Raw genomic sequence first — 15158 nt, 5'->3', positions numbered from 1 at the left:
AGTGAGGTGGTGGTGTGGGTGATGGTGAGTGAGTGGGTGGGTGGGAAGAAGGAGACTGCCGGCGCTCTGATTACACTGCCAAATCAAGGTTCCAATGATAACCTCGTGAGTGAAACCTGATGTGCATTACGTACGTGTTTATAACTACCCAACCCTCGCCTTCGCCCTCTCCCTCCTCCTCCTCCTCCTCCTCCTCCTCTTGTTCTTCCATCATTTCCTCCACCAGACACGCCACCACCAAGGGCAACTTTCATTCCCAACACTTCCTCAATGCATCTCATAATATTAACCACAAATCATTGTCAGGCGTGAAGGAACTCCCCTACCACCACCATCAGTTGCTATTCCCCGCCTTCCCTCACTCCCATCGTTCCCCCCCCTCTTCTTGCTTCCCTTTTCCCTCTCCCCGATCCCCCCCCAAAAAAATTCTCCCACACAAGCAGCAGGTGAAGGAGAATACCGGGAAAAGTAATAGAGGCAGAGATGAGGACGAGGAAGTAAAACTCAGATCGTGAGGTTGAGGAGAAGTGCGGTGCCATTGAGAGAGAGAGAGAGAGAGAGAGAGAGAGAGAGAGAGAGAGAGAGAGAGAGAGAGAGAGAGAGAGAGAATGTCAGCTGTCAGTTCAATACGTGATATGTACTAGAAGGAATCAAAACCACTCTCCCTCCCGCCGTGCAGAAAGGAAACCTGCAGACACATCAATATCATGACTACTTAATGAACTTGCACTATAAATCAATACGCTGCTCACTTAACGCCAGATGCCCGGGAGCAGTGATCAGTCAAGCAGTTACGTAGCAATCACTGGATGGCGAGCTTGGGTAGGTGACAGAAAGTAACAAGTAGTCACTGGGAGTAATGAAAGCAGAATAAGAAGCAGTTATATGGTGTGCTAATGGAAAATAATATGGCGTGACTAATGTATTCTAAAGAGAAAATGATTAACTATTTATCGATGTACTATAGGGAAAATAACGAACAGTTACTCGATGTACTAAAGAAAATAATTAACAAAGGAAGAGTAACAAAATTTTTTCGATGCACAATAGGAAATAACAAACAATTACTCGACCTACTGCAGAGAATTAGCAATATCTCGGTGCACTACAGAAAATAACAACCTATTACGCGATGTGCTACAGGGAAAAAAAATAACTACTGTGTTGTAAAAGAAAACTAACAAGCAATTTGTCGCTGCATACTTCAGGACAATAAGAAGCCATTCCTAGACGTACTGAGGAGAGGGTAACAAGAGGGAATGGCAAGCAATATTTTATGTGTACTGTGGCGAGATTAACAAAAAGAAACGCAGATATTTAGTGATACTGCGCGACCTCCCTTACGCAACCGAACGTGGGTGGGTGAGTGAGGCGTGTGGGACGAACGGGGATAAGAAATGGGGGTGAAAGGGGGACAGAGGACAGGAGGGACGAAGTAGCGGCGGCAGATAAGGAGGCGATATAGGTGTTTACCTCACGCCCACTCAGGGACACTAAAGCCGCCGCCCATCAGATGCACCCCACACACCTGTCACTGCTCGTACCTGTCATCCCTCACACCTGTCACCCCCCGCACCTGCCATCCCTCACATTTGTCATCCCTCACACGATATTAACCTGGTCTCTCTCTCTCTCTCTCTCTCTCTCTCTCTCTCTCTCTCTCTCTCTCTCTCTCTCTCTCTCTCTCTCTCTCTCTCTCTCTCTCTCTCTCTCTCTCTCTCTCTCTCTCTCTCTCTCGTAGAACCACCGAAATAATGGTAGTGAAGACGTTTCTCATTGAAGGACAGCTAAACAGCCCATATTCTGAAAAGCTTTGTCATGTACATACCTACCAAGTGGTGATCGCTCCTTGCAGCTGTGTGGAAGGGAAAAGATTCACTCGATATTCTGATCTACTGCAGTGCGAGGAAGCAGTGTAGCCATCCCGCTGTCCTCAGAATCCCACCTCATGCACACACCCCACGCTAGCCATCCACCACGCTCGTAACATCAGTCAGGAAATCTCAGCTGTTCCTCGAGGCGGTGGCTCGTAGATGTGTAAAGGTGGCCGCGACGGCTCTCTCGCCCCCTCATTAAGCACCTACCCTGTCAGCCCCGCCCGCCGCCGCCACTCAAACACCCCTGGACGCTCATATTTGCCCCATACCTACCGAGGGAGGCCTGTTCATTCTTACTAAACCGTTTCCTCTCTCTCTCTCTCTCTCTCTCTCTCTCTCTCTCTCTCTCTCTCTCTCTCTCTCTCTCTCTCTCTCTCTCTCTCTCTCTCTCTCTCTCTCTCTCTCTCTCTCTCTCTCTGCTCGCTTTTCCCGAACGCTACCAACTGTGCTTGACGAGGCATGGCAAGCCGGACAGTCACCTCCCTGACAGGTGCGTGCCATGAGAATGGTGCAATGGTAGATCCTTTTTGTTGGTTTAGGAAGCTACTTAAGAGTATTACCTGCACTTGGAATGATGATGAGTAATAATGTACATAAGTTACTTTCAGAATGTGATAAAAATAATACATAAGAGCACATAAACAAAATCATCGCCGCGTGATTAAAAATTGGTAACTTTAGTCCACATTACATAAAGTAAACAATACCTTTTAATTTTTTCTGCCTCTTAAATATGAAAAACAAAAAATGTTAAATTTAATCAGAATGTCATAAAAACTACGTTCAGCATTGAGCCCGTGCTTTCTTTTACTCAGACTGGAAACTCAATCAAATACATATTGGAAATCAAAGCATCATGAACAATGTTTATTTCATCTGAAAGCTTCAAATTTATTGGCTTCATGCATTCTTAGTCATGCTCCCTCGTTGGTCTTCGGTGTATTAGAGTCATTCCTTCAATCGCATTTCTCATATGTTAATAATGTGATCAGGCAATCACTTCCCAGCCTTGCTTCCCGCCGCGCCGCAGCCAGTACAAACGTGTATCACCCGTAGACTTCATAAGTTCCCCGTCAGGCTCTCAGCACGTGAAGCGGTAGTGCTGTACACCTTAGAAAATCAAAACACATGATTTATGTCACTTTATGCTGAAACTCAAAAGCTTTCTGTGGACATTTCATACATTCTTCTGATGCATTGTAGAGTAGAAGCAATGCAGGAAGAAAAATGTAAGATAATTCATTAAAGTCAAATTCATTCGTGAATGAACTTAACAGCTGTCGTGACAAGAGGCAGCTGGCTTGGGTGGTCCACAAGTGCTAAGAGTGTTGTCCCTCGTGTGCTTACAAAGAGGTGCGTCCAAAGGCGTCTCCATCTCAGGCGCCTCAGGGGGAGGGCCGTGGCCGCGACACTCAGTGGGTGGCCACAGTACACTGAGCGCGTAATCATTGTGTGTTCGGGAATAGCAGCGGGTGGGCTTCATTAGCAAGTGGGAATGTGTTTGTGTGTGTAGGGGTGGGGCAGGCTGTTGTGTGGGGGACAGGGCGAGACAAGATGACAAGAAGTGGCTGCCCACCAGACTAGCTCCGGGCCATCCATAGACCACACACGCTTTACAGGCAGGTACTCTATCGTTTGTTCTCAATACTGGCCAGGTACTCGGGTGCTGCTTACCCTTGCTTAAAGCTTCCACAACACGCCATGCCGCCTCACATACGTCACTAGGCAGGTGCATGCCTCGAGAGCCTCACTGCACCAACTTAAAGGCTGCGGTGCACCACCACCTCTCCCTACCTGAATATGGAGCACACCTTGACATGACTTATTTACAGTGTGATCATGCATACCTTTGTCCACACCTCTTATACATGAACTATTTAAACTCAGAGTGTAAAAATGCCGTAGCACAGTAATTATTTAAATGTTTTTTTTTTTCCAGCATCTTTCTTTATATGTATGGGATCAGACACACACACACACACACACACACACACACACACACACACACACACACACACACACACACACACACACACACACACACACACACACACACACACACACACACACACACACACACACACGAAAAAAAAGAGTAGAGAAGAAAAGCCTGTTTCATCGCTAATCCAAAAGAATCATGTTATAAAAGAATCCCGAAGTGGAAGACTGATGGAGTTCAAGAAGTGAGTGACTCCATGCTTTTCTAGGGAATATCTGGGAAAAAAAAAAAAAACTCTTCCAATCGAAGGTGTGTATATTGTTCCTAATAGTGCAGCTAACCCTGAAAGACTGAGATCACTGCTCAAGGGATCTTTATTAAAGGCGCGTTCCTCCTCACAGCATCTTCCGTCCGGATCCCTCGACCCGCCTCTCCGCAGACCAGACTGATTGTTGCCCTGGTATGAAGTTCGCTGCGACTTATGTGCTGGCGGTGGTGGTGGCGGTGAGCGGTGTTGTGGAAAAGACCTCCTTCCGATTTAAGCAATATCCCGGTCATTATTTGCAAGGGGATGTGGCTATAATTCTAAAGGTGGGTTGAAGTTCAGTTGTATACCAACATCATTCATAATCAGCTTCAATGATTCCACTGTAGGGCACAGGCCTCCCCAATCCTCCCCGCTTATCTCTTTTGGTTGTCTGTCTGTTCCAGATCACTCTAGTAAAACTTGTGATATCACCTCTCCATGGTTCCGTCGTGAACACTGTTTAGTTAAGCATACTAGGTGTCTAAGATGTGGCAGGATGGTGTTGTTTCCGGCAGGGTGTGACACTTGTACAGTGTACTGCCGCCTGTGGGCCACTCCGAGTGTTCAATTTGCAAGGCTCTTGGCCCGCCTACACCTGCTACATCCTTTCTTCCTTCACAACTTTCATCAAGAGCCAGTTCCACTCTGTCTACTATGACACAGGTAAATATGGCTTATTGACTCTGCCTTATAGTCAAACTACTTACTTTGTATAATTTTCCTTTCTTGCTCCAACTCACTTATTGCAACAATCTGGTCTCATATGAATTCTTGTCCAGTATTATTAGTGCGTAACTTTGGTGTAAAGTGTTGACGCGCATTTTTACTTTTGGTTATCCTCCAGGTATGTACAAAGAGAATGGGTTCTATCAAGAATTCGGCCGGTCAGTATTTACGCCGTCCTCCAGCTCCCCGAAAGTGTCGTGGCTAGACGCTTATTGGATCTGCAGGGGCATGTGGGCGGCCTTCTTCGTGCCGCAGACACAGAGCGAGTGGGAGTGGATGAAGCAAGTAGCGGCTGACAGTAACTACGGGGGCATGTGGATCGGCGTGCAGGAGATGGTGGAAGACAGCAACTCATATATGTGGCTCGGGGTCACCGTGATGTTGGGTATGTACAGTAGAAAATCACGTTGGCTGGGGATCTGGACCATTCAGTCAGTCTGTGAGTCACTCATGAGATTAGAGCATTCATCTAGTCAGTCGTTGTCTCGCCGATGTGTAATGCTGCATCAGGGAGTGACGCCAGTTTCAATATTCCTTAGTGGAAATCTTTATTTGTTGCAGATGCCTTCAGTCTCATGACGCTTTGTCAATTTACAGTAATTGCTTCATCAGTAAAACATTGCAGTCCTGCTCGTGAACTCACAACATCCTCCACCCGCTCCTTATTGCACCATAATAACAGCATAACGTGAAGAAATTATCCCAGTATCACACAAAGAACCCCAAATTCAAAACTGATGCGTCGATAATAATAGTTTTTAGTGTGAAATTTTGTCAAAGGGTAGACCATAATACTTCAAAAATGTCTGGAAAGCTTTCCGATGTAAGACGGCGTTTTTTTTTTTTTTTTTTTTTTCTAATAATGGCAGGAACACTCTTCTGACGTTGAATTCATACATGTGGCAGTAGTAGTAGTAGTAGTAGTAGTAGTAGTAGTAGTAGCAGTAGTAGTAGTAGTCGTCGTTGTCGTCGTAGTAGTAGTAGTAGTAGTAGTAGTAGTAGTAGTAGTAGTAGTAGTAGTAATAGCAGCAACAGCAGCAGCAGCAGCAGTAGTAGTAGTAGTATTAGTAGTAGTAGTAGTAGTAGGTAGTAGTAGTATTGTAATGTTACTACTGATAATATCAACAACAGTAGATACATCAGCAGCACCACTAACCATCCCGTGGCCTCAGCGCCTGACCCCGTGAACCTGACATTGGAGGACGATTCCGTGACTTACCAGATGAAGAACGACAGCGGGACTTGGGTGACGGACGACCCTTTCGACTGCGGTGTGTTGCTGCCGAGGGAAGGAGAACAGTTTGTGCTTATCGAAGACTGCTACGACGTCCTCCACGAAGGCTACATGTGTGAGGCGATCTTCCCGCCCCTAGGCCCCGCACACTGGACGAGGGAACCCTAGATGCCCGGTACAGTCTATGACCTGTGTTAAGAGACGCTTTACTCTCTCACCACGACGATTTTCAAAAGCCACAGAGATAATTAGCCGGTTTTCCAAGAGTTGATTTGTCGCAAAAACCGTAAAAACATACTCAAAAACTCCTGCCACTTCAACTAGAGCCTATTGAAAGTAGTCGAAGTGCGAGCAGGAGTGTTACAGAATATGGTCCATAGTCACAGGAGGAGTAGTCGCCTGCACTCGGTTCTACTGCTTTGCCTCTTCCTCAGTTTTCTGTTGTCTGATCCGCTAAGAATCTGCCAACTGTCAGGTTTTATAAGGAAGTTGTTCGCAGTCAGAGGACTTCAGATTAATGGATAACGCTAAATTCTCTGGAAATAACTGCAGAAGTCTACTTAACTTCTGACCATGACTGCACAGTGTGCTTAACTCCTGGATGCCACTTTGCTTCACCATCGTCTTTGTGGTTTTGATCATTAAGCGGTCTTCTGTAGAGACACGAAAATGTGATTTCTAGTCTTATAATGTAGATCATTAACATAGATTAATAAAAGGAATGGGCCTGAAACAGATTCCTACGGAACACCACTAATAACTTTATCCCTTTTAATTAATGTCCGTGTATTTATACCCTTTGCTCCCTTCAGCCAAGCCATTCCTTAATCCTGTGAAAAAAAAAAAAATTTCCGTCAATTCCGTTAACTATAATTTTCCTTATTATTATTTTTTTTTTTTTTTTATGGGACTCTATACTACAGCCTTGTTGAAATCAGGATATACTCGTATTATATCGTAATTTTTGTCGTCGTTATCCACCATCTCAAAGATCATCTTACAGAAAGATAAAAGATTTGTCAGACACTACTTATTCTGTGAAACTATGCTGGGAGTCGGTGATTAATTCATGCCGATCTACTCCTAAGTGTTCACATGCCTCTAACTATAATAGGTCCCAGCATTTTGCCCATAACTGATATTTGACAAATAGAGCGATAATTTGACATTTCGCTTCCATCTCCTTCCTGAAATATCGCACTACATTGACCTGTCCCCCACAAATTAGGCACTACACCAGTGTGTGTCCATTGTCCCGACACTCCATGTTGCGAGGAAAGGTCTCGCCTGGTCCTGGTGACTCGATCTTCTCCAGGCTGTCTGTCTCACTCAAGGTATCTTTTTGTAGTTATGCCAATATAGGTTAATTTTTCCTCCTCCCTTCCTATAAATATCTAATCTACTTCCAGTTGGATTGTAAAATTTTCCTAAGTAGAACTGATAAAAAAAGTAATCGTTTAACGCCTCACTCGTGTCCTCATGAGCGAGGCGTTAGACGAATAGTTGTAGAAAACCTTTTGTCACAGATCATCCTTCTCCACCCAATCCACCCAATCTGCGCTGTCTTCTTTACTTCCCTGGCACACCCTACAGTCCTTCCTGCAGCTCATCCCAAGTACGTATTTGAATTCATCGACCTTCGCCACCTCTGCGCCTTGTAGCCTTACCGTTTCCTTCCCAGCTCTCCCACTTACGAGTACACAAATACTCTGGCTCGTTCCTGTCTACTTTCATTCCTCTTCCCTCCATTACATATCCTTATTTCCTTATTTCTTCTGCTCCGCCTCGCCTGACGTCAGGAAACACGGAGATTCATATTTGATCTCGTGTGTCAGTCACCACTGCAAACCGGATAGATCTCACAGTCGATCCATGGTGTAATCTCACCTCCACCTAAAAACCCTCATTCATTCCTTCAGCACGCTTCAAGACTTTTTCTCCATAATAATTATTTACTTGATGTCATTATCAAGTGTTCACGTCCCTTTGTCCCTTCCCTAAGTAAAGCTTCCTGGAGACGTCCCTTTGTCCCTTCCCTAAGTAAAGCTTCCTGGAGGCGTTGCTTGGTGGGGGAGAGAAAGAGAAGGACGAGGACACGAAGGCCTGTATTCAGAAACGCTCTGCTCTCTCACCGCGACAATTTTCCAAGGCCACAGAAATGACTAGCCGGGTTCTCAAAAGTGTTTCTCCCGTTCATAACGTAGAAATTTTATTAATCTTTCACTAGAACCGTAAACACCTTTGAAAACCCGTGTCATTTCAGGTAAAGGCTTTTGAATATAATGGAGGTGCGGCGCAGAAGTGTTTCAGAATATGGGACGAAGAGAGACAAGGAGCGGTGACAGGGCCAAGCTTTCTGGTCTGGGCTACAGTACTCAAGGCGAGGGAACACTGCGGAGGGGTGGGGGTAGGGATATTTAGCCAGTCACCATATTAGCGCCAATGGTCCCAGCCCCCCTTTATCCATTGGTGATAACAAACATGCCGCCCGTTCTCTGGAAGGAACGAAATGCCCTCCTGATTGTGAACCGCGGAGTAGTAGTAGTAGTAATAGTAGTAGTAGTAGTAGTAGTAGTAGTAGTAGTTGCAGAGGTAGTAGTAGTAGTAACAGTAAATCAAGTTCAAATAATGTGTGTGTGATGGAAGTCGTCTTTCTACTCGTACACTTTTTAGTTATATAGAGAAAGTATGTTCGTGCTCGAATTAAGACGAAAATTTATTTTGTTACTACTACTACTACTACTGTTACTGTTACTGTTACTACTACTACTACTACTACTACTACTACTACTACTTCTACTACTACTACTGTTACTGTTAGTTATTGTTACTACTATTACTACTACTACTACTACTACTACTGTTACTGTTAGTTATTGTTACTACTATTACTACTACTACTGCTACTACTACTATTACTGTTACTACTACTACTACTACTACTACTATTACTACTACTTTTACTACTACTACCACTACCACTACTGTTATTGCTACTACTACTACTACTACTACTACTATTACTACTACTACTACTACCATTAAGTTACGTAGATGGTAGTAATGTGGTTGATGTCGCTGTTGTCTTTGTTATCGATCCATGGTGCTTGTCTCGCTTCTGTTGTCCGTGCCGTTGAGGGAGGCGTCATCCACGGCCATATGCATCATTGTTTGATGGGCAGGGAAAGTTTTTGCCGGGAAGAGGAAATCTTGGCCCCGCTAAACACTTCCTCTGGTAAGTTTAAGGTAACCCAGATATGTCCCGAGAAAGTTCCCAGCAGGGTCACTAAAGGCACGAGATGAACCGTGTAGGGAAGGCTGGCATAGCTGGCAGAGACGTTGTGGGGGAGGAAGGAAGGGGGCGGTCAGGTAGGGCAGGGACGGGAAGGAAGGTGGAAGACTTGGCTGGGGGAGGAAAAGAGGAGAGATGCGGTTCAGTTCTTGGCATGACTAGTATTTTCTTTAGAATGCTATTTTCAAATTTTGCACATTTTCATCAAGTTTCGTGCACCGTAAAAAACAATAATGGTTATGAATTACAAGGCCACGGTACCAGTGGGGTGAGGTGCCTCCTGGTGTACTGTGGGCAGACAGGAAAGGAAAGAGTGGATCGTGCAGGGCACTGTGCTGGCGGTGGCGCCCTTGTGCACTTCCGAGTTTCCACGGCGTGAGGGCGTGACAACCTCCAAGCCACGCCGCACCGCACACCTGCCGCCCGGGGTCCGTGTCCACCTTCGGAGAAACATTTCGTACGCACGACTGCCTTGACAACAATAAAACTCAGTCCATCAGTCAGTCATTCCTTCTTGTCACTGTGTAATAACCCAGTAATAACCTAAGTAATACTTGTTTTATGCATCTTTATACTTTTTCCTTTGCAATGCTGTTTCTTTCTATCTTCATTTTGTGCTCCTCTTGTCACAAGAGAGAGAGAGAGAGAGAGAGAGAGAGAGAGAGAGAGAGAGAGAGAGAGAGAGAGAGAGAGAGAGAGAGAGAGAGGTAACTACTACAAGGATCTCGATTGATTTATATGCAAGGAATCTGGTGATCTGCTCACTACTAGATATATACGTGTAAACCCTTTGTCAGGGAACAGAATAGAAATTGAACGGGCAAGCAAATAAAAAGAGAAACGCAGATAGAGGAAGAGAGATACAGATGAATAGACGACTAGGCAGACACAAAGACACAGAGAAACTATAGCCAACCACCCAGCAAACCACGTAATTTGCTTGACCGAGAAGAAAGTGAAGTTGTCACCGATGAACCGAACACAAGGAGAGAGAGAGAGAGAGAGAGAGAGAGAGAGAGGGGGGGGGGGGATAACAATAACAGCAGCTGGTGGTGGGGGGCCTGATGACCTCGGCGGAAGCATTTGGAGCTCCTCAGTACTAGGGCGTCGATCAGTTCCAGATGGCAAGGCAGTGTGTCGGGGAAAGGATAAACGGTTAATATTAACACCTCCATCATGCAAGGCTGCAATCCTATTCTTTCACCATCTTAGGCTTGCCGGTAGCTACTTTGGCTTTATATATATATATATATATATATATATATATATATATATATATATATATATATATATATATATATATATATATATATATATATATATATATATATATACTTGACAGCAGTCGTCGTAAATTTCACAGTATAATTGTCATTCATTATTAAGGAGACATAAGCTGTGTTCGGAATCAGCCTCAATTGTCCGTCGGTCTCTGCCTTTCATCTCTCCAACAAAAAGCAAAGACTATTACGGCATTCTTGATATGAACACTGAGAAGGTGCATTAGTCTGCTACTTTGTGCGCGACGGTGTTTGAGGAGGGGTGTGCATTAGTGGTGAGCGGGAAACTACATACATATGAACGGAGGGGAGGAACAGGGAGGCAGGTGGCAGAAGTGACTAGTTGGCACCGCGCACCTGAGAGAGAGGAGAGGCAAGAGGGTTGCTGCGGCGGGCCTGTGCCGTCTGTGATCAGTGCGCGCGCGGGTGTAGTCGTGAGAGGACGCGGGCACAGCTCTTCCTGAATCGTTCTCGTCTGGATTTTTATCGTCTGTCAATAAGGTGAGAAGTCAGTGGGTTTTTGTAAGCAGTTTGTACTGTGGTGTGTGCGGCCTGCGGATGTTCTGTGATACGATGCGCTGACTGTCATTGCTTGCCTCAGTAGAACTAAATACTGTGAGCACTTCACCATGTGCTTGTGGGAAGCAGGCTCCTGTTCAACGTTTGTAATTCCCCTCTACTGTCAGTGCTTTCTTCGGGAAACATTATGTGAAGTAATAACAACATGTACTGCACCAAATCCCTCCAAAAAGAAAGGCCATGCACGCTGAGGCAGGTGGATTGTGAGTCACAGCATGGCAGCGGAACTCATCGGGCAGCGTGGGGGAGGGGGGAAGGAGATGGCCTGGCTTTGGGGCGTCCAGGGTATGGTAGAAGGTATTCTTTATATTGTAATGTTATAAAAAAAAAAAAAAATTGCGAGCATATTAATATTAGTAATACTGGTGATTGCTGCTGTAGAAGCATTAACGTCAGTAAAAGAAAGAACATTGTGCTGAAGCAGCGATTCATTACACTGGTGTTGATGAAGGGTTATATGTAACTCATGGGAGAATGTGAGGCAAGAAACCTCTCACAGGTACTCGCCACGGTAACTACAGTTCCTAATAACATCTCACCGCGTGAACTACCACACCCGGCAACGTGGCAAATTCGTTAAAAACGATGCACACACACACACACACACACACACACACACACACACACAGAGAGAGAGAGAGAGAGAGAGAGAGAGAGAGAGAGAGAGAGAGAGGCAGATGATTACAAAATAATGCGAATGCTCCCTAAGGTGCCAGCAGCAGCTTAGCGGTGCGGATGGAGAGCAGCGTGCCGCCCCTGCGCGTCCTGCGTGCCGCCAGTGCCGCGGACAGGCAGTGACACTAAATCACGGGGAAGGTAACTCTTTAAGAGGTGTTAAAAACATGTGAAATTATACTTGAATTTGCCACGCCCCGAGGCACAAAGAGGAACTGTAGCCATTGGACGATGGTGATGCCTTGGCTCGTTAGGATGTAACAAATCTCTCCACCTGTGTCGACACACAGTATTGCTGCGTGTTCTTTATCTTGTTTTTTCTTGGTGTGCAGTGTAGTTCATGAAGGTTCATTTGTAAATGTCTAGGTGTAAATACCATGGTGATCATGTGATCAGTAAACCTACATAGACTTTATTAATCTAATGTCAATGTCAGTTTGTTATGCCAGAAAAACTGACATTTCTAGATTTAAGATGCATATAATTTTGTCTACAAGTAAACGTACGTGTACTGGCGGGACTGAGTGTGTCTGCGTGAGCTGGAGACCTGTTGCAAGTATTCTCTTCCTCCTCCTCCTCCTCCTCCTCCTCCTCCTCCTCCTCCTCCTCCTCCTCCTCCTCCTCCTCCTCCTTGTGATTACTAAAATGTTAATTTTTCATTCATAAAAGAGGAACAGAGTATAGTATTAAAATCAACTTGGGTTACAAGTTCAAGCACGTTTATAGGAAGTAGATCATTACTGAAAGCCACGCAAACAAATGCAAGCCGTGGCGTTACTCGCTGGCATACTTGGTCCATGTGGGATTTTTAGTGTTCATATTTTCTTACTACTAAATCAAAAAGCACCCTTGTTTCATATTGAATTTTGTACCCGAATTCTGAGTGTCTACCTTGGCCAAAATATTACTTACAGCAGTTGCACAGGACATCACAAATATAGGGGAACGTAGTTTTGCTTTTGGGTGGTAGGCTCGTGGCAGGCTGGTGCTTGTGGGTCGGGGGGGATTGGCGAGGTTGCCGAAATTGTGTAAAAAGCGGCGGGTGTTGACAGTAGTTAGACGAGTACGAGAAAGAACCTTGACATTATTGCTGAAGATGATGATGATGATAACATTGATGCCTGTAATATTATTTAGTAGTTGGTTTAGCATCATTACTATTGTTGTTCATGTAAACAACATATAAATGGGAGCGTCGCTCGCCTCTGATGTCTCAAAGACGATCTAGTAGGAAGGCACGGTAGTAAGAAGTAACAAAGGTAACTTTTTTTTCCATTAACACAAGTTGTTAGATTAGATGAGCGTTTCAGTCGTTCCGGTAGTTTGGTACCTTTTGTCTTATTCAGGTGCTTGTATTTACAAGGATCACTAATGTTATTCAAATAATACTTTCTTCACCTCCGAGTCCTTTCGTGGGGTGGCGGCAAGGGCTTCCAACTTTGAATCAAGAGGTGAGGTTCCAGACTGCGTCATGGAGTGGCTGCGCTTAACCTCTGCGCGAGTTCCACCACCACGATTTTATCTGTCGATAAAATCAGTCATTGGTATAGATTTATTGCTTTATCCTGAGTAATGAGTCAGCACCCCACTACAGACTTCAGGGAGACAGATGTGTGACGAGTGAGGCAAGGCACGGCAAGTAGCAGATCCCCTCAACTAAATCTCAATACCGATGATGCATTGTGGAGCCCAAGCCATGCACTGCTCCTTGTCTGAGTGACAGGTGTGCCAGAGGGAACCTCGACGACAACAGCGTCTGTGTAGTTAACAGATCAAAACTAAGCGGATTATCCTCATGCCGTTGGATTTCAAGCACCTACTAGCCTTACTCCTCCTCGTGTTGAGTAACAATAGCAGGGTAGGTGACACATTAAGCTAAACTGTAACTCCGCTTACCTCTGCATCTTTTGAATCCTCAACATTTGAACGGTAAACAAACGCTCGAATGTTGCACTCACGTTGCGATGACTTCCATTACTTAAATTTCCAGAGTTAGGTAGAAAAAAAAAAAAAAGAGGTGCGGTCTGATGACGTGGTGGGCGGAGTGGTAGTAGTAGTAGCGTAACGCACTCTTCAGCAACCACCGTCTCGAGGAACACGTGCTGGATTCGGGAGCGCCAGAAAAAATATTTCCCTTTGCAAAGAAAGCTCAGAGTTCATATATTCGTAGCCCCATCTTCTGGATAGAGGTGGTGTCCTTCATCCTTGTGAGCGTTCACTGAGAACCATGGAGGTGAGTCGCCTTCGTGCCAATCCGTGGTGCTGGGGGTTACATCTCTTCAGTCGGTCACACCCTGTTTCCTGTCGCCCTGCCCCGCCCAGTCCCACCCTGCCCAGCATCGTCTCACCGAGCGTCGGGCGGAGCTACAAAAACCTAACACGTAACACTAACAACGCCACAGTCTTCCGTCGCTGCCGCTGAAGCCATTATTTCTACACAAGAAAGCAGCTCTCCGCCCAGGGTTCAGACTGATGTGTAGGCGTTACTTGCAGGACTCCCGTACGTTACTAGAAACAGGGACATGTGAAAACCTCACTGTTGTTCTTTAAGTTAATGGCACAAAGACGTCTACTGACAGCAAAAGTTGCAGCGGTGAAGTGTTAAAGGCCGCGTCAGTAACCCAGACAGTGATCCTCACAGGAGTGGCGTGTCCCTGGGTCTTCATTTCTTTCGTGGCTCGCTCTCTGATCGCCAGGTGGTACGAGTACAACTAGTCCTGCAGACTAGACATAATCTGTGAACGGTATGTTAAGAGATCTAAGTGTGCATAGTTGGGGAGACCAAGGCTACTATATACCACTCCCATAGTCCATGCTGGAAGAGGTTCTTGGGTCCGCCGCGCTGCCTGTTGCTGCGAATACACAGGCTACGGATGTACTTACGTGGCTGTCCCCCATCAGTTCCTCTCTCTACTCTCTCCCGCCACGCGTGGCTGCAAACCTCCGCCATTTGTAAGATAATCACCTCTCTAGTCTGTGCCACGTGTACCAAAGTGGTAACCATACCCGCCACCTGCCTGCTGATCGACCCATCCATCATTCTTTCTTCTGTAAAACAAGGATTTCACACACACACACACACACACACACACACACACACACACACACACACACACACACACACACACACACACACACACACACAGAGAGAGAGAGAGAGGCGCAGTTTCTCAATATTTGCCACACTTGCGTCGTTTTTATTGTGTTTTTCTCGCTTATGCCACACGCACCTGAAAACCCACACCCGCT

At 45.5% G+C, this 15158-nt stretch overlaps 2 protein-coding genes across 4 annotated transcripts in view; both read left to right on the top strand.

Moving 5' to 3' along the window:
- The window catches only part of LOC135102339 (uncharacterized), a 7424-nt gene extending 651 nt beyond the window's left edge, over nucleotides 1-6773 (top strand). Inside the window, exons 1-5 of one of the 3 annotated variants that reach the window (XM_064007421.1) lie at nucleotides 1-4060; nucleotides 4218-4407; nucleotides 4639-4786; nucleotides 4968-5234; nucleotides 6022-6773. The exon at nucleotides 1-4060 is cut by the window's left edge and continues 651 nt beyond it. In XM_064007421.1, the coding sequence (XP_063863491.1) occupies nucleotides 3834-4060; nucleotides 4218-4407; nucleotides 4639-4786; nucleotides 4968-5234; nucleotides 6022-6251 (1062 nt within the window). In that variant the 5' untranslated portion in view covers nucleotides 1-3833 and the 3' untranslated portion in view covers nucleotides 6252-6773. Of the gene's footprint in view, nucleotides 4408-4638; nucleotides 4787-4967; nucleotides 5235-6021 lie in introns of all 3 variants that reach the window. The other 2 variants (XM_064007423.1, XM_064007422.1) reach the window with 2 other exon arrangements.
- A 4252-nt stretch (nucleotides 6774-11025) lies between these two features.
- LOC135102338 (uncharacterized) overlaps nucleotides 11026-15158 on the top strand; it is a 106512-nt gene continuing 102379 nt past the window's right edge. The window contains exon 1 of the mRNA XM_064007418.1: nucleotides 11026-11156. The gene's annotated coding sequence lies outside the window, so the exon portion shown is untranslated. The remainder of the gene's footprint in view (nucleotides 11157-15158) is intronic.

This window comes from Scylla paramamosain, chromosome 7 (genome assembly GCF_035594125.1).
Source record: "Scylla paramamosain isolate STU-SP2022 chromosome 7, ASM3559412v1, whole genome shotgun sequence".
NCBI lineage: Eukaryota > Metazoa > Arthropoda > Malacostraca > Decapoda > Portunidae > Scylla > Scylla paramamosain.
The sequence above is the reverse complement of the archived record's forward strand: the minus strand, read 5'-3'. Positions and strand labels throughout refer to the sequence as shown.